Source organism: Lygodium microphyllum, chromosome 20, assembly GCF_053477565.2.
Source record: "Lygodium microphyllum isolate KBCC chromosome 20, Lygodium_microphyllum_v1.1.10, whole genome shotgun sequence".
NCBI classification, from domain to species: Eukaryota; Viridiplantae; Streptophyta; class Polypodiopsida; order Schizaeales; family Lygodiaceae; genus Lygodium; species Lygodium microphyllum.
The window spans coordinates 129,036,535-129,062,991 of record NC_141154.1 but is presented as its reverse complement, the minus strand read 5'-3'; the positions used below and the strand labels follow the sequence as shown (position 1 = coordinate 129,062,991).

General features: G+C 42.7%; 2 protein-coding genes across 2 annotated transcripts in view; one reads left to right on the top strand and one right to left on the bottom strand.

Moving 5' to 3' along the window:
- Positions 1-26,457, bottom strand: part of LOC148019381 (pentatricopeptide repeat-containing protein At4g13650-like) — a 107,105-nt gene that overhangs the window by 55,233 nt on the left and 25,415 nt on the right. The gene's annotated exons all lie outside the window — the stretch shown is intronic.
- LOC148019382 (uncharacterized) lies at positions 506-24,485 on the top strand. The gene is made up of 2 exons (XM_087701338.1): positions 506-1,055; positions 24,294-24,485. The coding sequence occupies exons 1-2, from the start codon at positions 579-581 to the stop codon at positions 24,483-24,485; spliced, it is 669 nt and encodes a 222-aa protein (XP_087557464.1). The 5' UTR covers positions 506-578.

Here is a 26,457-nt window from a genome sequence, read left to right as displayed (position 1 = left end):
AGATGGCAGCATTAACATCTATGGGATCTTCATCATTCTCAGCAGGTACTTCGTCAACAACTGGACGAAGTCGAAGCACTACTTGGTCATGGTGGGATGAGGTAGATGCAGGGGTGCCATTGAGAGGTGGAGGGGCTCGCCCTTGGAAATGCAAACTTTGCCCTTATGCTTGCACTAGTGGGGCTGATAAAGTGAGAGCCCATCTTCTACATGAGAAGGGGAAAGAGGTGCATTTTTGCACCAATGTATCAATTGAGAAAAGGCAGGAGTTACTTGACCGCATAGCCACTTCTATGGGGAATTCACATGCCAGGAGGACGCCAAATATAGCAGTGGATCCAACAACATGGACTCCAAGGCCAGCAGGGCATGGTGCTTCATGCAAAAGACCACCAGGATTAGTGGCTACGCAGCCTTCTCGTGGGCCATCAATGGCAACAGGTCGTGGTGTTAAACAGAGTTCATTGCACACTTCATGGGAACCAAAGAAAAAAGAGAAAACACATGCAGCAGTAGCACGCTTTTTTTACCATGACCATATTGCATTCAAATCAGCCAGGTCACCTTATTTTTTAAATATGGTGACAAAGATTGCAGAGTATGGACCCACATATAAGCCCCCTTCATCAGAAACTATCAGGACTACATTGCTTCAAAAGGAGAAAGTGGCCATAGAGATTGCAACAGCAAATATTCGCAATCAATGGGCAAGAAATGGAGTGACATTGATAGCAGATGGATGGAGTGACACACGCCATAGGTCCATACATGGTGTTGTTGCATATTCTCGTGGAGATGTATACTTCATTGGTAGTCATGATGCTTCAGAGACTGGAAAGAGTGCAGATGTATTGGCATCTGAGTGGTGCGAGGTAGTGCAGGCTGTTGGGGCAGAAAATGTAGTGCAGTTTGTGGCAGATGGTGAACCTACAAATAGGGCAGCAGGAAACATTTTAATGGCAGTGTATCCACATATCACCTTTAGTCCATGCATGGCGCATTGCTTGAATAACTTGTTGAAGGATATTGGAGACTTGCCATGGATTGCATCTCTTGTTGCGAAAGGCAACAAGATTATCACTTTTATATGTAATCATCAGTACTTGCATGCTGAGTTTCGCAAGAGAAGTGACAAAGAACTTCTTAAATACTTGGATACACGATTTGCATATAACTTTCTTATGCTTGGTCGATTGCACTATTGCAAAGGTGCAATTCGGGAGCTATTTGCTAGTGATGAGTATGAAAATTTGACTGGGGCTGCCACTGCTACTGCTGTGTTATGTAATGCATATGTTTCTGATAGAGATTTTTGGGATGAGGTTAATCGCACCAACCAAATGGTTGATCCTATTATGCACATGTTGAGGCTTGCAAATGGCATGGATCCATGCATTGGGAAGATCTATGAAGGTATGGATCGCATGATTGAGAGGTTGGAGAGTTTGGAACCAAATACAGATAGGTATGAGCAGATCAAGGAGTAATGCATCAGTAGATGGAATGAGTATGACTCTCCTATGCATGCTGCAGCATATGTGCTTGATCCTGAGTTTCAAGGAAAGATGCAAGAAAGAGACCTTGAGGTGGTCAAGGCTTGGAAAACATTGCTTGCAAGGCTTTATCCCAGCCGTGAAATGCAACGCAAAATTAAAAATCAGCTCTCTATATATCGGCAAACATTAGGGATGTTTGGTACAGAGGATGCACTAGAGGACAGGATAAATATTGGGGCTGCTTTATGGTGGGAGGACTACGGGCAGAAGCTCCAGAGTTGCAGAGTTTGGCTATTCGTATTCTTAGCCAAACAATTAGCTCTTCTTGTTTAGAGCAACTATGGAGCTCATTCAATCACATTCACTCAAAGAAGAGAAATCGTCTTGGTACAATGAAGACGAATGACCTAGTTTATGTAAGCTCCAATCTTCGCTTGCTAGCTCGTACATTAGTTGCAAAGGCTGATTCTTTTATATGTTGGGAAAAAGATGACGATGATGATGATGGTGATGATGATGGGCAGGATGTTGTTCAACAGGATGAGCATTCAGGCACAGTGGAGCCATCTTCCATGAATCAGAGCACTTAGTAGCTAGCCTTTTGGAACTTTAGAGTATTGACTTGGAAATTGGAGCTCTTGTAACTTGGATCTTTACTATTTAGGCTTTAAAGTTTAGTGCATATTTTGTGTTTTTGCAATGCACACTTGTTGCCAGTTGGACTTATGCAACATTGTTGATTAGAATGTTGAATTATGAATGCGACAATCCATTGCTAGTTACAATGTTTTGAATCTTTATTATTGTTGAAACTTGATTATTATGTCTCTAGAGTTTAATTTCATGAATTATGGTTGATATGATCTCTCTCTCTAGATTCTAAGACAAGTGTTGACTCTCTCTCTCTCTCTCTCTCTCTCTCTCTCTCTCTCTCTCTCTCTCTCTCTCTCTCTATATATATATATATATATATATACATACCGTTCCCTCCATTCCCGTTCCCTCACTTTCGACGTTCCCCCCATTCCAGGGGGTCCCGTTCCCATTCCCATTTCCCGTTCTTGGTAACTATGCTAAATTCAAGCGTGAAAGCTTTGAAGAGCGGATGCGAGAGGAGTTCATGAACCTAAGTCAGTCCTCTAGAGAAACAGTAGAAGCTTACGTCTCGCGAATTGAATCCATCCTGAAGAGATGGACTGACCATCATTTGGACGAAGGTATTCAGAAAGGAGTGTTCCTTAGAGGCCTACAACCAAAAGTTCGCAAGTTCATGGAATTGAGAAGACCAGTCAATCTGCAAGCTGCAGTGGAAGATGCAAGATTGTATGACGAAGTTGAAGTAAGGTTGTCAATGACTCCAGGAAGAGGAGTCTTACCTCCTTCCATGTCAGGAATGGTATATCCACCAAATGCAATCCTAGGGACAGTTTCCTACCCCTATCCCCGGATACAAACAGTGCCGCAGTATAATGCACCTAATCCACTGTGGTCACCACGGACGACAATGCCTCAAATGACGGTTCAACCACAACAACAATGGCCTCAAACAGTTCCTCCAATGGCGACTCAACAACAGTGGAACCCTATCAACTGGAATCAATAACCCCAAGTCTTAACAAGAGCTCTGAATCAGAGCCAGAACAGAGGACCTTCTGGATCAACCCAACCAGTGTATGCAATAATTACAGAAGCTTCCCAAAACCCTGCTACAAGCACTTTAGGAGGTGAAAATTTGAAGGACTACTTATACAACTCAGTTGCAAGTATCAAGCAAGAGCTTATGGATGTGATTACGTTGAAGGTAAATACTACCAATATATCCACCCCTACAAGAGCCGGGAGAGACGTGATGCGTTCTAATACATGGTGCAAAAAGTGTCATTAAGCGGGACATTTAGCCACTGAATGTACCCGAAAACCAACCATTCCTGGAGCCTTCTGTTTCTTCTGATTGCGAAAGAACCATACAGAGGATATTTGCTCTCTTAAAGAGATGCATGAACGAAGACAAAAGGTTGAAAATGTAAGATTTAACTTGCTAGAATCCAAAATGAGAACACAAGATATTGGATCAAAGCCTAGGGAGTTTGGTCCTAATTTCGGTCCAAGGAGGTTTCCCTCTCAAAGTTACAGAGGATGACAATCTGGCGGTGGTCACAGATCAGAGGTGGAATGTTATAGGTGTGGAGAAAAGGGTCATATCTCCCCGAATTGTCCAAAGACGATCTATGGATTACAAGCCCTTATGCAGCCGATGCAAAGGAGAAGGCCACACTGCAAAGAACTGTCCAAGTCCAGCCCCTGTCAAGGCCAATGCTACTAATAGCCAACAGAAGGCACAAGAGCATGCCTCCAATTTGGTAGAGTTAGAAGTTGCCGCTATTACACGCGCCAAGAATAAGAAACCAGTTGTTCAGAACGAAAATAATTCTCCTGCTAAGACTGTGAAGTTCAACTTGTCAACAAAGGGACAGAGCAGTACAGGACAAAACAGTGCAGTACAGAGCACTGTAGTGCCACAAAATCACAGAGACAGTCCCAAAAGCAGGACCAAAGGTCCAAGAGATAGATGATACAGAAGCACTTCCAAAAACATAGAAAATGCCGATGCTGCCATTACTAGAAGAAAAAGGAAAGATAAAAATGGGTATAGCCCTATTCCCCAGCAGGCTGGAGAAGCCTGTGGATCCTATCAAAGAATATGACTTGGTCAAAGACCTAGACACTTTTAAACCTAACTTAGCATTCCGACAGTTGTTGATGCTGTCTCCAAGTTGCCAAAAGAAATTCAAAAGCATCTTGACAAGAAGATACGGAGTAAGGATTGCTCCCCCAACAACAATAAAGTCCAACAGAGCCGCAGAACCTGCGAAGGAAGTAGACGTGGCTAACGCCTTCCTAGATCCTGGAACCCCAGAGATTAGTGTATGGATTGAAGGATGCTTTATCTTAGATGCATTAATTGATGGAGCTTCATCAGTAAACATAATAACAGATGTGACAATAAAGGACTTAGGGTTGCAAGGAATTCAGCCCATACAGTGGCTTATCAGATTGGCAGACCAAAGCAGAATTAAACAGTTGGGCATCCTCCTATACGTAAAAACAACCCTTACAGGAAAAGATTATTGGCTGACCTATCTGGTGGTTAAACCAAATTCTTATGCAGCCTCATACCCTCTGTTGTTGGGAAGACCTTGGCTTTTTGAAGCGAGAGCTAGGACGGACTGGTTCAAAGGAACCCTAACCTTAGGCAGAGGATCCAACAAAGTGGTGTTGAAATTATATGGATTGCAAAAAGGTAATGGATCCACATCCATCGACGTCCTAACTGACTCCTCCAACGAAGTAACAGATGGTACATCAAGAGACGAAGAGGCTGTTAAATAGATCTTTCCCAAGAAAACAGAGACACAATCCCTAACAGTGGGCATTGTAAGCCAACTCCCAAGGGAAGCAAAGTCCTTGTCCATGGGAGAATACCTCCTATCTCAACTAGAATTGACTTCTGAAATCATCTCTGACAATGAAATAGAAGCATGGATGTATTGTTCTCCCTGTTACATGGCAGTCGCAGAGATAGTAGCAGAGACAGAGCCAAAGACAGAAGACGAAGTAGAAGCAAACACAGAGGCAGAAGATCTGTTCTTCTCCTACAGAGCCTCTATAGAAGTAGAGACAAAGCCTCCAGAGGAAGAGAATGAGCATGATGAGGAAGAAAACGAAGCAGAATATGAAAGTACAGATGAAGAATTTCCTCTGATAGCGGACGATCTTGTTGATGTCCCTACAGAGACCTCAAAGGCCGAAGATCTCGAGATATTGGATGAAATGACCACGGTTCCATTTGGGTTAGCCAATGGACCACACACTATGCAGAATCTGCATAAGCAATGGATCAAAGGCACAAAAATTAAGTTCACCAATGGCTCCTGTCGCCCTGACCATTCATTCTGAAAAAAAGATGATGATGATGCTCCCTGCCAACAGAAGCAAGAGCTATCAAAGCCACGGCTTCTAGAAGGTCCGTGCTATGTGACATTCATGGACGCATCCTCTGAAGATGAATCCCTAAGTCCAGAAGAAATCACCACTCACACAGAAGCAAACAAAGCTCTAATACCCTTCCAGCAATCTAGACAAGCAAATGAGTCATCTGTTCAGGAGGGCACTGGTTCTAGTGGAACATCAAACGATGACACTACTCCCTTGAAAGAGTCAAACCTCTATCCAGAAGCAATCGTAGGACATTTATCCGCAAAGTGAAAGGTAAAAGGCAAGTGACGTTCCTGGATACTAACGGTACTGAACGTCACCTAAAAGTGACCAGAGGGAATGTTACCAATGTAACATATGGTTCAAGATAGACCAGCATTTTGTCAAAGTGACCAAAGGGAATGTTACCAATGTAACATATGGTTCATATTTATATGCTTTCTTGACATATTCCGGCCTTAAGAAGGGTGTGCTTCCTCCTCCTCCATCTGATTAAGTCTCTCCCCCTCCACCTTCAGAGGATTCAAAACCCATTGACATAGAGGATCTTTATTCTCCTTCTCCATTGGTCATTCAGTGGAAGCGCTTGAAGCGTATGGCAGAGAAATTTCCCTCGTCATTCCTTCAGTAATAGTTCCTGCTATCTCTGGAAGTGACCTCCTTGCCTACCTCACATACAACAACTTATTCAAGGCACATCGAGAGGATTCTTTGGAAATATCAGTTTCTTCGTTGAACAGTTTAGTGTCAGGGGATGCCATTCCTTTCCTTTGTAACGACATCCAGAGTTCTATTGAGCTCTCAGTGACAGCTTGTGTTCAACAGTTATATGTTTCTTTCTATAAAGAATTGATGCAATCCAAAGACCAGATGCATAAGGCAACCACAGAGTTAGCCTATGCTAAAGAGACTCTTGCCGATCTGTTTAAGCAGATGGAGCAGCAGACACAAATGATTGAGACCCAAAGAGAATAAATATCTTCTTTGAAAATTTAGTTAGCAGAGGCTCAATCAGAGGATACTAGAGTTTCGGATTAGAAAGAGAAAATATCTAAAGAAACTCATGAGTTTAAGATTCTTTTGGATACGAAACTCTCAGCTTTGACTGATCACAATACATTGGAATCCCAAGCTTCCGAGATTAAGCAGTTGCATGACCAACTAGTGCAGTCACGGTCCATTCCTCCAAGCCCCAGTGTTCGTATAATTCCTTCTATATCTCAACAGGACTTGGCAGTTTTCCAGAGACAGGCCACATTATGTCTATTGTTTCAAGATAAAGTGGAAAGATTGCAGTCCAGGATGGATTTATTACGGTCTACATTTGAACAATTTCATGAGTATGTTCCTCCCGACCATTTCTTTTTTGTCCACTATCAGTTGCAGAAGTTGGCCTTCTATATTAAGCTCTCAACGATGGATCTTCCTCTTCAGGAGGATGGTTGGAGTGGGGCTTGGTTTTCTAATTTGGTGACGAAAATTGTCCGTATAGTCTTTGAAGATTCCATGACGATGGATACCATGTTGCTGTCTTATATGTATCTACGAGGTGATCTGTTAATTTCAAATGATGTCGATCTTGCTTGGTATGTGGAAGATGTGGTCTTATAAGCTGCCTTATATATCAACCATTTGGAGTTGAGGATAGATGACATGTTCCAGTGCCATTCTTCTAAAGTGACTACTTGCCTTGCCACTTCATGGCATCCAATAATTGATTCTGTAGTCCTGAATCAATGCCAGAATACAACTTCTAATTATGTGCAAAGCACTAACCAACTGAGGGTGGATCTCCTAGCTTATATTTCCAAGAACCATCCATTTGATTCATCCTTCTTTGATGCCTACCATCGACGATCTGTTTTAGGTCTCTCGGTTCCTAGCTTATTGTACTATCAACAAATGGCCCATCGCTATGATGCTTACTTTTTCCTTTATCAATCCAACTTAGCAGCTATCTTACCTCTCCTTTTTCAATCTCAGGGTTTTCCTCAAATTCCAATCTTTACCTATTGTTCTTTCATTGAAGATCGAGTCTTTTCCCCTTCTCCGCCATGCCCTTCTCCATCTATCCATATACCTTCTACTTTTCCTGCTTATCAATTGACACCTTTCCTAACTGATTCGCTTAAATTTTCAGCCACTCGTTCTTTAGCTTATTCTTCATTTTATGATTTTGCATACCCATCTCTTCCCCCTCTTTTACTTATTCCACTTCCATCTCCTACCACTTCTATTTCTCAACCCCCTCAATTGGTTAGTGGGTACGAAGGATTTTATCAACAGATTCCGAGAAAAAGAGGATGGAGCTCAACTGATTCTCTCACGGGACCATAGATTAATTGGCCATTAATTCCAGGGGACTGGACAACTGCTAGTCAAGTATACCAAAATTATCTCCATTTTTCTCAACAATATTCACAATCTCTAGATTCTTCAGTGAGATTAACAGCCCATTTTGCTTCGTACTTAGCATATATGCATAGGCATTCCCATAACGATCAAAAGGCCATTCCAAAGCTTTGTATGAATATCAATGTAAACATTGATTCCCAGCAATTGGATGTCCTATACTTTCATGCCCTTTGTCTACCTAGCACCTTGTTTTGCTAGAACGGATGTGCTGCCTTCAATTCTTTCAGAATTCTCCAAAATCATTTATACATGAGTCTTTATCCCTAGATCGCTTTCGAAATCATCAACCCTTCAAAAAGGATCATCTTCATTGATACCCCTAGATGTATCTTTTGTGCTTCTTAATGAGACATTTTTTAGAGATGCCATTCAGATGGTTGTGTTTGTGTGTGTATTGTATTAATTTGTATCTGATGAGTTCGTACTGGTTGAATAATTTGTTCGAGAGCTCTCTTTTTAACTATTGATGGTCGCTTTCGAAATCATCAAGCCTTCAAGAGGGATCATCTTCATTTATACCCCTAGATGTATCTTTTGTGCTTCTTAATGAGACATCTTTTGGAGGTGCCATTCACATGGTTGTGTTTGTGAGTGTATTGTATTAATTTGCATCTGATGAATTCGTGCTGGTTGAATAATTTGTTCGAGAGCTCTCTTTTCAACTATTGATGGTGATGGTGGATGGCAAGCCTACGATGGAAAGATGAAGAACCTCTTATATCCTTTACAAATTTGTCATGACTTTTTATTGTTTATCAGATGTGTTAATGAATAACGAAGTTTTCCTTTATCACCACGACCCCAACTTATCACCCGTTTTAAGGCAAAAAAAAAAAACTACAGACCATACCCGTAATCGTATCACACAATCAAACCATAATACCTCAAAAACCTAATCAGGACATAACCAGAACTTTGATAAACAATATCAGCTTAAAGGACTATACGTACCCATTCCACGAAGCGTATTTATTAAAAAGGGAAAATTTTATAGTGAGAGGAATGATTTTAATAAAAGGTTCATTTTAATAAATTATTAACAATGGTTGAAATTTTATTAGGTTGTAAACCTTAATTAAAAAACGGCGGTTCATTTTTAAACTATTAGATATAATTTATTAATGTGCAACGGTGCTTTTAACGAAACTCGGACTGCGATCCCCAGACTGAGGTCTCTAAATACATATTCATTGATTAAAAATTTAATGTGTCTGAAGCGCTCTTCTTTTTTAGCATGTGCATTTTTGTGACGCCTGGTTCGTTTTTATTTAAAAATAAAAGTACCTTTGAAGCGCACGTAGCGCGTGCAAAGTGAACGACCGGTTAATTTTAAGTTATTAGAAAAATGTGTGTTTAGCGCGAGTTCACGTGAAAAAGTGGGTGAATAATGTTCATTTTAACAATTAACTATCATTAAGGAATGACCAAAATAAATAATGCACGAAAAATAGATACCTGGTAGAGGAGTGTATGCAAGAGACTGAGGATGCACTCAGTAGTCCCAAATGCAAGAAATCCAATAAAAAAGCAAAAACCACTCACTGGGAAAAAATAAAACACCTTATTATTTTTAAAAAACAAAATAAATATCAAGCTAATGTTACTGGGATCACAGTTGGTTTAGGAAATGTTTATTAGTGTTTGGCTGAGATTGTTATTAGTATTATTTTTAAATTTAATTTAGGTGTATTTTTATTTTTGTATATTTTTTTATTTTAAAATGTTTGATTTATTAGAGTATGAATCAAACCTAATTGGAAATAAAACTATCAGGCTTCAACAATGGATTTGTAATTTTTTAGTTATTTTGCAATTTGGCAACTTATTTTTGAAATTTAAAATAAAGTTTTTATGAATTTAGATTAAAAGTTTATCATTTAGGTCTAAAAATAATAGGATGATCATATGCTAAGGTGTTTTCAGCTTATAAAATATTCCAAAAGTAGTCAAATGCATTGATAGATTTTTCTGTGATTTTTTCGAATTTAATTCTGATTTTTAAGGATTTTTAATAAATTTTACTCAATTTTTAGTGAATTTTAAAAGGTTTTTAAATATTCTTAATTTTTTGCAATTAATTCTTTATATTATAATCAGCAAGATCAACAAGAAAATTAACTAATTTAGGAACGAATTTTTTTGTACTTTTTTTATTTTTTAATTGAGTTTTTATGAATTTTTTAATGTTTTTAAGTGTTTTTAGATATTTTTCTGGAGTTTGTGGAAAATCAAAAGAGATACCCGAGCTGCGTGTGAATAGCTATGTGTACTCAGGAATGACACGCATGACCGCACGGAGAAGACCAAATGCGCGTCCTCACGTGTGAACACCCACTGGCAACTCCCGTACGCACAAGCACACTTGGACACCCGCGCAAACACGCGTAGACACGAAACTACTGGGCAGCAAGGGGCCTGCGTGTGGAAGGTGGGGATAGAGGTAGGAAAGGGGGCTAGAAGAGGGGAAACTGGGATTAGGATAGAGGGGGATTAGGTTAGGGTGACCAGAATCAACCCTCCCACGAACATAATAAACTACAAAACCAGGGACAAAGCACACAAAATCTATGTGTATGGCTTTGCTATTAATCTCAAAACTGACAAAAAATCATAAGCATCTTTTTTAATAATAAACAAATTTATCATCTTCATCCATAGCTTTAACCATTATGCAAGAACAAAAGGAAAAATAGAAATTTCTACACAAAAGACAAAGAAGAGAGAAGAGAGAACAAATTTTTGCACCACCAAAAAGGAGAATATACGATTGGAGAAGAGAGAGAAGGGAAAGAGGCACATAACCACTCGTGCACTCCATCCCATCTCTTCCCCAAAAAACACACCCTTCTTTAAAACTTTGATACATTTGGTATTATAAGGCCTTTGGCTTTTAATTTGGAGTATTCCTACCCTTTACAAATGCATGCACATAACACTTGAAAGCATAACATTGACTTTAATAGATGTGGCCCCCCCTCACCCTTATGTGGAATATTATTTTAGTGATTTTGCAACAATGTACTTGTTATCTTTTTTACAAAAAATGAAAATATGGTATATGTATAGATTTTGTTGTGCACTATTTTTGTGCTTCTTTTGGTGTCATTATATTCCTCCCACACTGAAACGTGAAGCGTCCTCGCGAACCTTGTCAAAGAAGAACCACTGTCTACACAAAACATTTCCAAAATTGTTGGTAAAACTACTTTGATCACAAGGCCTAGCCATGGTAGAGTATAGGAACTCCAAAGCCATAATCACCAAAGTAAGGGAACTCCTGTCTCCATCACACTCCCACACTGAAAAGTTTGAGTACTCCTCAAAGGATAGGGTTCAATCTTCAATAATGAATCATGAGCACAACTTCCACATCCAATGTAGAAAGAAAGACAATCCTATCATGTAACTCTCAATACCCTTGAAATGTTGTTAGCATTATTATCTACGAGGATAAAATTGTTTTAGCTAATTACCCCCTTACAAAAGGGTTTGCATTGTGATGGCTAGTGATAGGTATCACAAGGGTGTGTTTAACATTTTAGAATATGTGCTTAGGTTTGATCTTATTAGCTTTTTGTTTCTTTAAGAATGTTATGTCTCAATTTAGATTTGTGTCATTAATTGTTCTTTTAAAAGGGCACTGAAGGTTGGCTATGTGGACATAAGAAGGAAAAGAGGGATGAAGCTATGTTGGCAAAATGGTGAGGGTAAATATATAAGGCCCATAGGAGGGTTTGTTAAGGAGGAAGCAAGGCTAAGGCTACACAAAGCTTTCATTGTGTTATATAAGCAAAAGTAGAGCATGGGAATGATCTCTTATGAGATTTTTTTTTTCTTTTTTTAAAAGGTCAAAAGGACTATTTTTTTTTAAGTTCTCGTGTCTATGACATTTATAGTGGATGTGGTAAATTGAATAAGTTATCAATTGACTTGGCAAAAGGAGGGCGAGCAACGCTTGGTGGTCAACGGCACTGGTATCAAGCAAAACCCTAGGGATCACACACATTAGGGCACATTCCTTTATTCTCCCATCACCGTTGTGATCGCACAGGATGAGTATTTTGCCAGTAGATCATGAGAGAAGGAAAGAAAATTTAGAGGGGCTAACCGATGAAGAGGACTAGAGGAATTATTGAGAGGAAAGGTTGTTTGTTTCCCTATATGAGTTGCATGCGAAGTGCATCTGCTGCTGTTTGGAGGGGCTAACCGATGAAGAGGACTAGAGGAATTATTGAGAGGGAAGGTTGTTTGTTTCCCTATATGAGTTGCATGCGAAGTGCATCTGCTGCTGCTAAAGGGGATTCTTGGTGCACTCAAATTGGCACACCCAGATGGTGCACTACAGCCTGTCTTCTTTTTCTTTTTCTTTTGATTCTTACCCTTCTTCTTACCAATTACCCTGTCTCTCTCTCCCACCTGTAGATGCCATGGCATTTAGCCGTTTATGCATCTTTTGCTTCTGAGAGTTGGTGATGGCTTTTCCAATGAATCTTCTATTGTTTCTCTGTCTAGTGATAGAATGCAATGAACTACCAACACATGGAGGATCAAGGTAGCTAGTGGAGAAGAGGGCGACCTAATCGCTTCGTTTTTTTCTTCTATTTCTATCTTTCTTCTCTATGTAAAGCGATTGTGTGGAGAGAAAGAATGATGCAAAACCAACGCCTATTGTTGTTAAAGAATCATATAGATTTATGGGTGGATGGAAATATTTATCTACATAAAATCGTTCAACAGGTAAGCCTCTTCCTTTTCTCAATGTTCACAACTTCGTAAGATATGTTGGAGATGGTAGTGATGGAATGCTTGAATATTGCATGTGGTTACATTTTGCATCTTTTGTATACACAAGGTAGGTGCTTGAAATGAAAGAAGCATTAACAACTACACAAACACCTATTTTTGGCTAATGAACAAGGTCAACACTCTGGAAAATACTAACAACCCTTGCAAGAAAAATTACTACGCTAAAGGAAACTCTAATAGGATTTAGAGAGAGAAAAAGGCCGTTAAAAAATATAACCGAGTTATGTAAACGGGGTAAAGAAAAGGAGACTGAATCTTGCAAAGAGATTTGTCTCTAGTATATCAAGTATTTATGTTGAAGGAGAATGAGGAGATAATCAAGCTTTTAAAGAAAATTGAAGAAGTTGGGAAGATATATGTTTTAGTGGTGAGAGGTTATTGATAATACCTTGTCACGTTGGCATATGTATAAAAGATGTGACATGCAAATTTTGACATCTTTTGACAATAATATAATTACTGTCTCTCATCTCACCTCTTGCTCACTTCTTTCATGGCTTCTCTCTCTTCTTTCTTCTCTTTCTAGTCTTTCTCACTTGTTCCTCTTTTCTCTCTCTTTTGCTCTCCTTTTGCTTACCTCTTAGTCCTTTTCTTGACAAGTGGTATCAAAGCATTGGTCTTTGGTTTATCTGGTTCAATCTTTCTCTAGATTTCACAAGCAGACTATGCTCTCTCTCTCTCTCTTTGGAATCTCTGTCTGTCTGTTTGCATGTTTTCCAATGGCTGAGCAAGGCTTGCATCTTTTTCTTCATGGTTAACAGGGAAAGTGTGATGATAAACCGCCTTTCGCTGTTGGCGTTTGATGTTCTATTGCTCCTTTACAGCAGTGGTTTGCTTGTCATGCCTCTCTCTCTCTTTCTCGCACAGCAAGGGGGAGATAGCAAGACCGATGTTCTCATGCTCTCTCTCACTTTGCTTTATGGCTCTGACACAACAGTGGTAGCTCCCAGGCAGGTGAAGGGTGCACAGTGACTCACCAGGAGGAAACAGAGATCCAACGACCTCTCACGGCTCAGCAGCACAGCAGATGGAGCAAAAGTTGGAGCTTTGGCAGCTCTACCGACAAGGGCAGCTCCTTGAGCATAACACACAGACCTGCTCTCTGGCACCCCCCCCTTTTATCTTCTTCACAATTCTAAAAATAGATCAGAGAGAGTAGCCGTTGAAAGGCTGTAGTTTTCTTCTTCTTCTTCTTTTTCTTTTGCTTCTACTCTCTGTACGTGATGCATGAAGGCCAAGAGGTTGTGGCGAGGAGGGAAAGATAATGATTGAAGGCATTGACTACTCTAGAAGCCCCCTCATAAACTAATACGAATGGCATCTTTAGTGGCGCAGAAAAAGGATTGCACTATCTGCCTGCTTTTCGATTTAGACTACTACTACTACTTCTTCTTCTGCTACTATCACTCGAGGTGAAATTGAAGCATGTCTTCATGCTAGAATGGACTTTGTATTGGGATCTTTTGTTAAGCACTGATTTCCTCTTCTTTTCCTTCATCAAGAAAACCACAGAATGAGACTTCTTCTTAGCAGGTCCTCGTGCACCTTCGTTAACTCCAAGATGCCTCACACATAGAACATGGATGCAAAAATCCAAACACCAGCCAAGCCAGTGACCCATTTCCTAGTGGATCTGTTGCTAGTTCTTCTTCTTCCTTCATTGTTTGTGTGTCCACATTTTGCCTCGCGGAGGTGATAGGAAGAGACAAGATAGGTTGACATTAGATCTAGAGAGGAGATGCAATACACAGCCGGAAAATGGGTGTTCTTCATGGCGAGGAGTTGCCAGATGCCAGATTTCTGGGGTTGCAAAATGAGATTGGGAAAACAGGGTAGGGTACTTGATGGTGCGCATGGTATCCAAATGGTGGAAAGGCATCCTTGTAGGGGGTGCGAGGGAGAGTGCCATTGGCAAGGAAGAGATGGGTGGAGGGACACTCTGTTTTGAGAAACTATCAAATGCATCTTTTGACCTGTCATTTGTTTGGTGCAGCTCTCTTCGATGACAAGACCTCATCCTCCTCTTGGTGCCTCCGATTACAACTTGTAGGCAACCTACAATTGTCCATTCTCCCTCTTCTTCTTTCGCTGAGCCAAATGGCACTAGCGCAGAGTTGCTCTCCTTTGCTATTGCAAAGGAAAAGGTCTGAGTTAGGAGCAAAACCCTCCTAGTGCTGCCCCACAAACTCTCGTTCTCTTATATTTTCTTTTTCTTCTTCATGCTAGTATATTCGAAGTCCATCTGCAAGCCCTATGTCAGTGAAGGGCGATGATGAAGAGGATGAAGGCCTACTTGATTTTGCCATTTGACCGGAAAGAGAAACAATTCACTAAACGAATTGATGTTGATGGCCATCCCAACGGCCTTTCCCACTATGCCTAGCATGATCTATAGAGATTCAAGACTACGAGAGGGAGGGTGATATAGCGGGTAGTGCAGGCCATATCTCTCTATAAATCATTCTCTTTGAGAGACGATCGGGTACTATTTGGCATGGTAAGAAAGGGATGAAGGTCAAGGGAAGTTGCGAGAATTGCACGATTAGGCAGGTGATAAATAGAAATCTTATCCTCATCATGTCCTCTGTGCGACTTCCTCGACTTATGTGATAGATTCATCTACTACATCTTTTTCTTCTTCACAAAAAACAAGTGTCTCCTCCTGCTTCTTCTTCTTCACTAGATTCACCTGCTTACTTGCTCTTCATCCTCTTTTTCAGCATCCAAGTGCCCTTGTCTCTCTCTATTTTGCACCCTCCTATGCTTCAAAAGCAATGACAGCAGCATCTTCTTTTTCTTATATTTCTTTAATTTATACTTTTTCTCTCTACCTCTTTCGCACAAGGGCTAAGTTTACAATGAGGAGAATAAGTATGCCGACTATTTTATGTTCATCTTCTCTACATTATTGGTGTGCATCGTTACAGAAGGACTTTTCATCACCATGTAATTTCCCTCATGTTGTAGTTGTTGAGATTAGCTTCTTTCCCAGCTGCGCACCAAAATGAGAGTAACCCTCCCACGAACATAATCAACCACAAAACCACGGACAAAGCACACAAAATCTATGTGTATGGCTTTGCCATTAATCTCAAAACTGACAAGAAATCATAAACGTCTTTTTTAATAATAAACAAATTTATCATCTTCATCCATAGCTTCAACCATTATGCAAAAACAAAAGGAAAAATAGAAATTTCTGCACAAAAGACAGAGGAGAGAGAAGAGAAAACAAATTTTTGCACCACCAAAAAGGAGAATATGCGATTGGAGAATAGAGGGAAGGGAAAGAGGCACATAACCACTCATGCACTCCACCCCACCTCTTTCCCAAAAAGCACACCCTTTCGTATTTTATTATTTCTTTGAAACTGTGATACATTTGATATTATAAGGCCTTTGGCCTTTAATTTTGAGTATTCCTATCCTTTACAAATGCAAGCATGTAACACTTGAAAGCATACCATTGACTTCAATAGATGTGGCCCCCCCTCCCCCTTATGTGGAATATTATTTTAATGATTTTTCAACAATGTGCTTGTTATCTTTTCTACAAAAAATGAAAATATGGTGTATGTATACATTTTGTTGTGCACTATTTTTATGCTTCTTTTGGTGTCATTATATAAAATAACAGCAACCCTCCCACAAACATAATCAACCACAAAACCAAGGACAAAGCACACAAAATCTATGTGTATGGCTCTGCCATTAATCTCAAAATTGAAAAGAAATCATAAAAAAAAAATTTAATAATGAACCAATTTGTCATCTTCATCCACAACTTCAATCATTATACAAGAACAAAAGGGAAAAGATGAATTTCTACACAGAAGACAAAGGAGAGAGAAGAGAGAACAAATTTTTGGCACCACCAAAAGGAGAATATGCGATTGGAGAAGAGAGAGGGAAGGAAAAGAGACACATAACCACTGGTTCACTCCACCCCACCTCTTCCCCAAAAAGCACACCCCTTCGTATTTTATTATTTCTTTGAAACTTTGATACATTTGATATTATAAGGCATTTTGCCTTTAATTTTGAGTATTCCTACCTTTAGAAATGCGTGCACGTAACACTTTTGTGTATACCATTTATTTATGATGGATGTGCATGTGGCCCCCTCATGTAGATGTGTATTTTAGTGATTTTAAAACAATGCAGTATTATTCTCTTGACAAAAAATGAGAATATGATGCATGCTTGGATTCTTTTGTGCCTTGTTTTTATGCTTCTTTTGAGTGTCATTATATTCCTCCCACACTGAAACGTGAAGCGTCCTCGCGAACCTTGTCAAAGAAAAGCCACTGTCTAACACAAAACATTTTCAAAATTATTAGTAATACAACTTTAATCACAAGGCCTAGCCATGGTAGGGTATGAGACTCCAAATCCATAACCACCAGAGTAAGGGAACTCCTGCCTTCATCACATGCCTTCATCACACTCCCACACTAAAAAACTTTACTAGTCTTCAAAGGATAGGGTTTTTCGTTGACAAGGGATCACAAGACAAATTCTATATCCCAATAACAGAAGAAAAAAGTATCCGACAAACACTTCAAAGTTAGTCGAAACAAAAGGATTAGGACATATATACAGACGTGTCTTTAGGTATTTTCCAATGTATGGGTCTATTAGTTTAGTTTGATGTGAGAACAAAGCTTTAATAAAGAGTTAAACCCTTGTAAAAATGTTTTCATTTTGGATATGAATGATAGAGTGTGTGGGTTATTAAGCTTTACGTTATCTTTTTTAGTGTTTTTCTTTTCTTTTCTTTTAAATCTAGCTTTTATTGTGGCTATTGTTGCTTGGAAAATGAGGGTGAGAAGAAATATAATCTGGTATGGCACCACATGGAGCATCGGGAGGGGGAAGGGTAGATTGTTACAGAACATGGAGATAGAGTGGGGCATATAGTAGAAGGAGAGGTTGATGGTGGTAGCATGTGGAAGAAGGCATTGTGATTGAGAAACAAAGCAACATTGTTGCTTTCAATGGGTTATGGAGATATTATTAAGGAATTTCAAGGGGGTGGAGGGATAGAGGAAAATGATAGGGACTCACGTGGACGGAAAATGAGGAAGTGGTATAGGAACAAGCTTTTACATGAAGAGTAGTTCATTGAATTTAAATGTTTTATTCTAATATGTGTTTTTTTAAATAAAAAATGGTTAAGGTTTGGAGATAATGAAAGAACTAGGAATCGATGGAGATGGACCGGCGTGGGTAGATAAGGCAGATTGTGTTTTTGTCATGCCGTCATCAGTGGAGGAACACGAGGAGGAGATGGGGACCATAGTCGAATGACTCACATCATTGTTGATCTCTCTCTCTTTCTCACCTAGAAGTTGGGGCCCAAGGGTGAAAGATGACCCTAGGATTCTTGGGGGCAATGATGGAGACAAGGTCATCCTTTCTCTCTGCAGCCCTAATTCTTCTTCATCTTCTTCTCTATCACACAAATGCCAATTTGGCTCTTTGACGAACAACAATGGGTATGTGAGGTGCTCCTTAGGGAGGAAGGTCTTGAAGCGGGAAGGGCACTTCCAGCCTCTCTCAAGGAGGCAGAGAACAATGAAGGATGAAGACTCGTAGTTGGGGAGGATGGGAGGACCAGAGGGAAGCTAGATGGTGGGTGAGTCATCCTCAAGGGACGGTTCCATTGCTCCCAATGTCATTCGAGGTGGGTAAAGGGATGGGGGCTTGGAACAAGGACGAGGGAGAGGGAAAAAAGGATATAAAGGGCCTTCGTGTGGCAACCCCTTGCCTGCTTCTTTCTGTTCTTCATCTTCTTCTTGTTCTTCTCTAAAGTCTCTTCAACTCATATACAATAATCTTCATACGATTGAACACATGGCAAAAAAAAGGACACAGTCTTCTTGTTCAAATCTTGCTTCTTTCTTATTCTTTGACCTTCTATGTCATAACCGTCTACTCTATCAATGAAGAGGAAGGGACTGGCATTCTCTCTTTTTTTTTCGTAAAAGGTAATTGTATTAATTACGAAAAGCACAAGATTAGTGGATTACAAGATACATGACGACAATCTAAGTCATCATGTGAAGAGATTCTAAGAACTACAAGTTACAACGTCATGGCAAAGATGCAGCGGAAATTGCCCTATGCCAGGGGCGTAAGTCCTCCCTAGAGAGCAAATCAGAATGCCGGAGAAGATCCAACTGCCAATACAAGAGGCCCTTAAGCCTCGCAATATGCCGCTGAATATCATAGGCGGAGTCAAAAAGAAAAGCATTCCGAATGGTCCAGTTATGCCAGCAGCCCCAATATCAAAGAAAATGATACACGAGCTTCATATGTGGCTGTGCAGGCGAGGGGTATTTGGGCTGCCCGAAAACCCAATCAAAGGGGCGCAGGGTGAAACCAACCACTCCTTGCCAAACAGCCGACAAAAAGAACCAGACTTTCTTTGCGATGGGGCAAGAAATAAATCGGTGGCGGGCGGATTCCACAGCAGTGGTGCAAAAGAAACAGTGGCCATTGGAGATTCGTCGCTTGGAGAGAGCCGAAGCAAGCGGAAGACCACCAATCATCATTCTCCAAAGAAAAACTTTACATTTGAAGGGTGTCTTGTTCAACCAGCCCGCCATCACAGTTTCCCTCCACCATGACCGGGATTTACGTAATCCCCATAAAGCATTCACTTTGGTGACGAGCCATTGATGATCTTTAATCAGAATATGATACACTTGGTTAGCGGAAGCTTTGCTTAAAGTCAGCCGGCCTTGTAGGTCCCAATCCTGCCAGGGATGATCCGAAGCAAGGGTAGGAAAGGGTTGTCTGCTCTGGAGCACCCTCAAAAGCTGTTCCCATAAAGGCCTGTATCCACGAGGGATCCTAAAAAGCCTCCTGGCTGTACGAAAAGATATAAGCACATTGCAACTGGCAAGGGTGGCATCCGCCACTGAAGACAAACCCAAACGGGCCATCCGGTTGAATTGTGGTCTGAGGTCCTGTTTACCTTCCCAAGCAAGTAAACGCGAGACTGCCAACAACTCCAATTGAAAAGAGTTAGTAGCTAAGCGATCCTCCGCTGGGTGCCACTGAGCCTTCTGGAGGACGTGTTTCCAGGAAGACACCAAATGAGTAAGCAACGATGAAGAAGAACTGGAGAACCGCGAATCAGCATTAAGAACATGCCACCAAGAACTCCGGATCTGGGTATTGCCATGTTGAAGCCCCTGGCCCTCAAGGAAATAACGGGCTATATCAACCCATGGATGATGATCCGAGCACATGGCGCAGAAAAGCGACCAACGGAGTGCCTGCATGTGAGTGTGGGCATCTAAAATAGCTCCGCCACCCATGCGTTTTGGGGTGCATGCATGCGACCACGAGATCCAGGAAATACCTGCATGCAATGAGTCTTTCTTCCATAGCATGAAACGAATAGACTGCGTAAGAGCATTGAGAGTTGTAGCAGTCCAGGGCAACAATGGCAAGAAATATGTGAGCATTGGCAACATGATAGTCTGGGCCACTTTGAGGCGGACATGGAAAGGCCAGGCTTGAGATTTCCAATACATAAACTTAGCCACCATTTTCTGTGAAATCCACTGGAGCAGCTGCTTAGGGGGAACATCAACGCCCAAAGGATACCCAAGGTGCCTGACAATGGAGCCACGAGGAACAACCAGACCCTGCCAATCCAAGGACTGCAAATCCGACTCCATGCAGCTGAGAATGGCTGATTTGAGGGCATTGATGCGAAGGCCGGACGCCTGACCAAAGAGGCTCCAGACATCCAATGCTCTTCGAAGGTTATCCCTATCCGCACGCAAAATCATAAAAGTATCATCCGCCAGGGATTGGGTAATGAAGTGCTGTCCTGTAGGAAGCGACAGTCCAGCCAACTGAGAAGAGGCTGCCATATGAGATAACATCGAAAGAACTGGATGTGTTGCAAGGGCAAAAAATAGAGGGCTCAAGGGGCACCCTTGTCTGACAGAGCGGGCAAGGACAAATGGCTCAGTAACACCTCCGTTCAGCATGACCCGCGAAGACGCTGCAGCGCTAATAGTGTATATGAGACGAGACATCCGCGGACCAAAGCCCATAGCAGACATAAGTTCAGCAACGAAAGACCAGTCTAGATAGTCAAAAGCCTTTTCCAGGTCCAGTTGAATCAGTACGACCTCCTGATTGGAATGTCTGGCATAATCAATTGCCAGTTGAGCATTCAACACATTGTGTAGGATATTTCGGCCCTTAATAAAACCATACTGTAGAGGGTGCACAATGGCCGGGAGATGCTTATGGAGCCGATTCGCCATTACTTTGGAGAAGATTTTGTACATTGAACCCATCAAAGAAATTGGGCGCCACTGTGTCAACTTAGATGGGGAAGGAGCTTTTGGAAGCAGTTTAGTGAGGCCTTCCTTCCATGAGGAGGGCATGATCCCCGTTTCCCACACCTGCTGGAACAAGGCCTGCAATGGTTTCACCAGTTGGGTAGCAAAAGCTTCAAAGAACTCGTTAGTGAGACCATCCCACCCCGGGCTTTTATCCTTAGGCAAGTGTAACAAGACGTCCATAACCTCTACCTCACAAATATCAGACTCCATAGTAGTTTGCATGTCCTGCGGAAGCTGATTGCGGACCTGGTCATAAAAAGCCGAACGGGCCTGAGTAGTTTGGGCCGAAGGTGGAGAGATGGAACCAAGAAGGTCACGGAAATAATTCCTGCACATATGCACAATAGTCTGTGGATCCAGGATAATGTGGCCTTCTGCATCCTCGAGTCTGGTCATATTTTCTGGAGCAGGAGAGGCATGGAGAGCTCGAAAGAACTTATGGGTCTGACATGCACTGTCTTGCAACGTTTCTGTCAGATGTTGCAGTTTGGCCTGCTGATATGATTTCAACTGGAATGCTTTAATAAGATCAGCCACCCGCATGTCCAGTGCGAGCAGAAATGCATCATCCGGAGTGTCCACCAGCAGAGAACGAACCAAAGCCAGCAGATCCTCCGCTGCCTTGCGACGCTGCCGACAAAGCGAGGCATGATAAATTCCATACTGCCGAGCGACCCGCTACACATTAGAGAGCAATTTTTCAAAAGACGCAGTGCCCAGAGAAGAGAAATCCAAAACGAATCTGTCAATCAATTGCTGCATATAGCCCTGAAAGAGTGCATGCTTCAGGTAAGATGAGTTGAAGCGCAAAGGGAGTCGGTCCAGAAATCGCTTGAAAGGTGCAATTGGTTGTGCAAGCAGCTCAAGCTGCAGCAGGAAATGGTCTGACAAAGCATATTGCTGCAACACTTTGATGTCGAGCATCTCGGGAAGAAAATCATCATTCTGCATGATATACATACGATCCAGTCGCGACCATGTTGTCGCATACTGGGCCGAATGAAAAGTAAACCCTGTAGAAGACGGGTGTAGCCAGGACCAGAGATCTTGCTTAAGAACAGCAAGAGCCAACTCATGCCACATACGACTTTCGGGCGCGTCCATTACCGAATGCTCCGATGTGGACTGGGAAGAATCCACACACATATTAAAATCCCCCATGAAGAAGCCGCGTCTGCCAAGTGACAAGGAGGTCTGCAAAGTTTGCCAAAGCTCCCGACGAGATGACGAATCATTCGGAGCATAGAGGCCAAGTAACCATAAGATTTCCCCTTCGAATAAAATTTCAATCACCAAAAAGCGGCCATGAACATCATTTTTAATAAGCATAGGCTGATATTTGGCATGTATAATCATGAGGACTCCCGAATAATGCATGGCCTGTGTCCCTGCATAGAACAGTCGAAAGCCATTGCAATCCACTACTTTTCCGGCTTCACCGTGACTCTTGTGCTCAACAGCGCACAGGACATCCCACTGATTTTCATGCAATACTGTCCACATGGCATGTTGCTTGTGGCGAGAACAAATTCCTCGCACATTCCACGTGGCGATTTTCATGTGTAGTTAAAACCAAATCAGGTACGAGGCACAGCTTGCCTCGATTTGACTTTGTCAGTAAGAATGTCCAGGACTCCCTCGTCCAAGAAATCCGCCAACACAGCAAAAGAGTTCTGAGGACCAGATTTGGAAGTAGATGGCATATCTGCTGGCTTAGGGTTGAGTCGGGGGTAATGACGGTCCCACGGGGTAATGACATTACCTCTGGTATCAAATGCCAGCTTAGCAGGGGGACCCTTTGGACGATCTGAATACATTTTTCTGGCGGGCTGATGACGGGGGACAGAGGAAACCATAACAGGAGCAGCGCGCTCGGAAGGCAACATTTCCTTCCTGCGCATATATGTACGCGTGGAATCTTGTGAGGGAGTAGGCACAGTATTTTCCATGCCAACAACAACCCTGTTGCCTTTTTTTGCACGTACTTCCACCCAACCAGTGGCGCGGGAATCCAGACCCGAAACCTGTTGTTTACCTTTGGCCAGAACTTGGTGCTGGTGGATAGCATCCAGCGACGGGGCATCACACACCATATCTTCTGTGGGCGGCGCAGCATGGCCAACATCGGAGGTGTGTTGCTGCTGTGGGCATTCAGCAATAAAATGCCCCAACTGTCCACAGGAAAAGCAATGCCCTGCAAAATTTCCCCATTTCAATCGAAAGTGCAACGGATGCATGCCCGAGCAGTTGAGGCGCAACCAAGCAGGCCTTTTTCTTGCAGTGTCCCATAGCATACACAAGCGGTTGCGATTCACTGCCCGGAGACTGGGAGGGACGAGAACAGTGCCCACCGCGGCCATAGCATCCTTCAACAGTGGCCAATAAACAGCCGGGCAATTTTCCACTTCGACCCACACAGGGCATTCACGTTGCAGCAGACGCTGAAAATCTGCCATTGGGCGCCATGGAACCACATGAACCAACCGGCGTTCAAAAAATAAAGGCAGTTTAGACAGGAGAGCAGCACGGTGCGTCTCTGATTTCAACAAAACCTCAAAAAAACCCCGGGAGCCAACAAAAATCTCTTCAACACATTCCCCTTGTAGCAGACTGTGCAGCCACTGGCGAATACGAGAAAGCAGCGGGATTCGACCAGTGAAGAAGAGTATCACCGCACGATCATAAAATACTGAAAAGGAGCATAGGACAGTTTTTGGGTCGACGGTGGCGTCCAGAACATCTTCAGGTGCGGAGTCGGAAAAGGCTTCCTGATTATGTTGAACATAATCGCCAAGCAACATGTTGGCAAATTCCAGCAAATGCTCCCAGTCAACATCCTGGGAGTCCACAGGATCCGAAGCAACCTGAGCATAGGAACGATCCTGAGGAACGCCTATCTCTTCCGAAGTATGCTTTGTACGTTTGCCCGTAGGCTGAATGTCGGGACGAGGGGGCATCTCTTCGTTGCACGGAACCATGTCCTCAGGTTCCTCGGCATCAGAATCCGGGCCAAGTGCTGCCACTGTTTGGTCTATGAAATCCAGATCCAAACCAGCCATCGTGTGACAATTTGATCTCGAAGGAGGACTGACCCTGTCTCTCTCCCGCTCTCTCTCTCGCCCGCTGGTCTGGACAGAGGCGCTGTCCCGGGGTGTACTCTGCAAAGACGGCTAATAAAAGCTGAGTTGTACCTGTCACCTTGCAGGGGCAGAAGGGCGAAACAGAGCCTGTCGGTCGCAACGGCAGGACGGGACAGGCTGAGGTGCCGGGCAGGGATCCGTCAGGTCAAGGGACAGGGCGGCAAGGGCGGCCGTGGACAGGGTGTATGAAGCCGAGCGTCAGAGGCGGCTACAGACAGGGCGCCAGGCGAAGAAAGCGTGGGCGGCGGCAGGCGTAGGGCGTCAGGAACCAGGCGCGAGGGGGGTCGTCGGCGGCGCAGGGAGCAAGCAGGACGAAGGTCTGGGCTGAACGGAACTGCAGGCGGCGACGGGACTGAGGAGGCGCAGGTACGCGGCGAGCAGCAACGGACCGGCAAGTGGGCGACGTCACGTCGGGCAGCTGTCGAGCAGAAGCAAGCGCGCGAGGAAGAGGGGGCTTCACTCCGCGTCAGCGCAGGCGACGCGAGGGCGTGCAGGGCCAGGCGAGGGCAAGGCGGCACGACGCAGACAGGCGGAAAGGTACGGGACAACAGGCGGCGCCTCGATGTTCAGTCGTCGCTACACCTCTCTCTCTCTTGGCATTCTCTCTCTCTCTCTCTCTCTCTCTCTCTCTCTCTCTCTCTCTCTCTCTCTCTCTCTCTCTCTCTCTCTCTCTCTCTCTCTCTCTCTCTCTCTCTCTGATAGACGCTGATTGAGCCAAAAATGCTATGACCACCGTGTGGCAGTTTTCTCTTGCATCTCATTGGCATCCGCTATCTACGTCAAGTCTGGAATTAGGTTGCCCGTTGCGTGGTACTATGGATCAGTACATTATAAATCCTTGTCTCTCTCTCTTTTGCACCCTCTTATGATTTAACTTTGCTTTTGAGAATCTGTCGCTCCTGTGCATAATTGAACAATCTCCCCTTGCCATCGTTTGAGACTCTTTTCTTTTGATGTCGCGTCTTCTTCTTCCTCAATTTGCTTCCTCTTTGTCCATTGCGATTTGTAGCTTCCTTTGCAAAGGGACTTCTTGGGAGATTAAATGGTGGTGCTAGCATCTGCGCTTTCCTAACAGAAATTTTGAATACATACACCCGGATGATACATCAATGGGTGCAGCCTCACGAGCACACCTTCACAATCCTCTACGCATCCTCCTGATGATGCGATTATGCCCATGTCGATTGGGGCCCTGTTCAGCATCATCCATTTCAAACTTTGCTTCACGAATTCTACCCTCAATTTTCTTTCTTGTGCAACAAATTCATCTACTTCTTCTTCTTCTCAAGATATGGAAGTGGGTGCCAACAAGGATCCATGGCCTGCTCGTCATTTTCTCTATTATACTCTTATTTCTTCCTATTCTCAACCAAATTCCTCAAAACCTTCATTGCCCTCCCCCTTTGCCCTTTTGATGTCTTCTCTAAAGGAGATGGCCACCTCTTCTATTGTGCTGCAATGGAACGCTGTTGATAATGATCGATGTGAGGAAGGAGATAAGCATAACTAGGAGTGAAACCCTCCTTCTGCTCTACTGCCAGAGATTCTCGTTCTCTTATCTTTTCTTGTCTCTAGATGTTCTAATTCTGTACCTAGGCTTTGAGCCATGCTCTTCTTTCAACAAGTTTCATGCTCCCGGCGGTCAGCATCTCAAGATGGAGCATGCTATCTTCATCTTTGAGGAGATGGTGGAGCTTCTATTGGCATTTAAAGAGTGCTTGCTCTTGCTATGCTCAGATGGCCTCCAATTTCTCAGTGAGGGAGTGATGGTCAGTACGGGGTTCATTTAACCTCTTGAATTGGGCATAGTGCATGAGGCTCTCATATTTGTGGACGAAATCAATCTTGTCCTGCGGGGAATTCTCATATTGGTGTTGCTTAAAGATGAGATCTTTGTTTGCAGCAACCTTATTGGGATGATAATACATGGTGACAAGGGACTTGAGAATAATCTTCTTCTTCTTTAGAAAAAATGTGCCTCCTCCACCTCCAAAAAACTTGAATCGTTTTCTTCTTCTTCCATCAAAACTAAGAAATAGCCAATTATGACAGGAGGATTTCTTCTCCACCGGCTTCTCATTCCAGGGCTGCATTACCATTGCTTGTTAATGTATAATCCCAATCAAATAGTTGTTGAGATTAGCTTCTTCCCTGGCTGCGCACCAAAATGACAGCAAACCCTCCCACAAACATAATTAACCACAAAACCAGAAACAAAGCACACAAAAT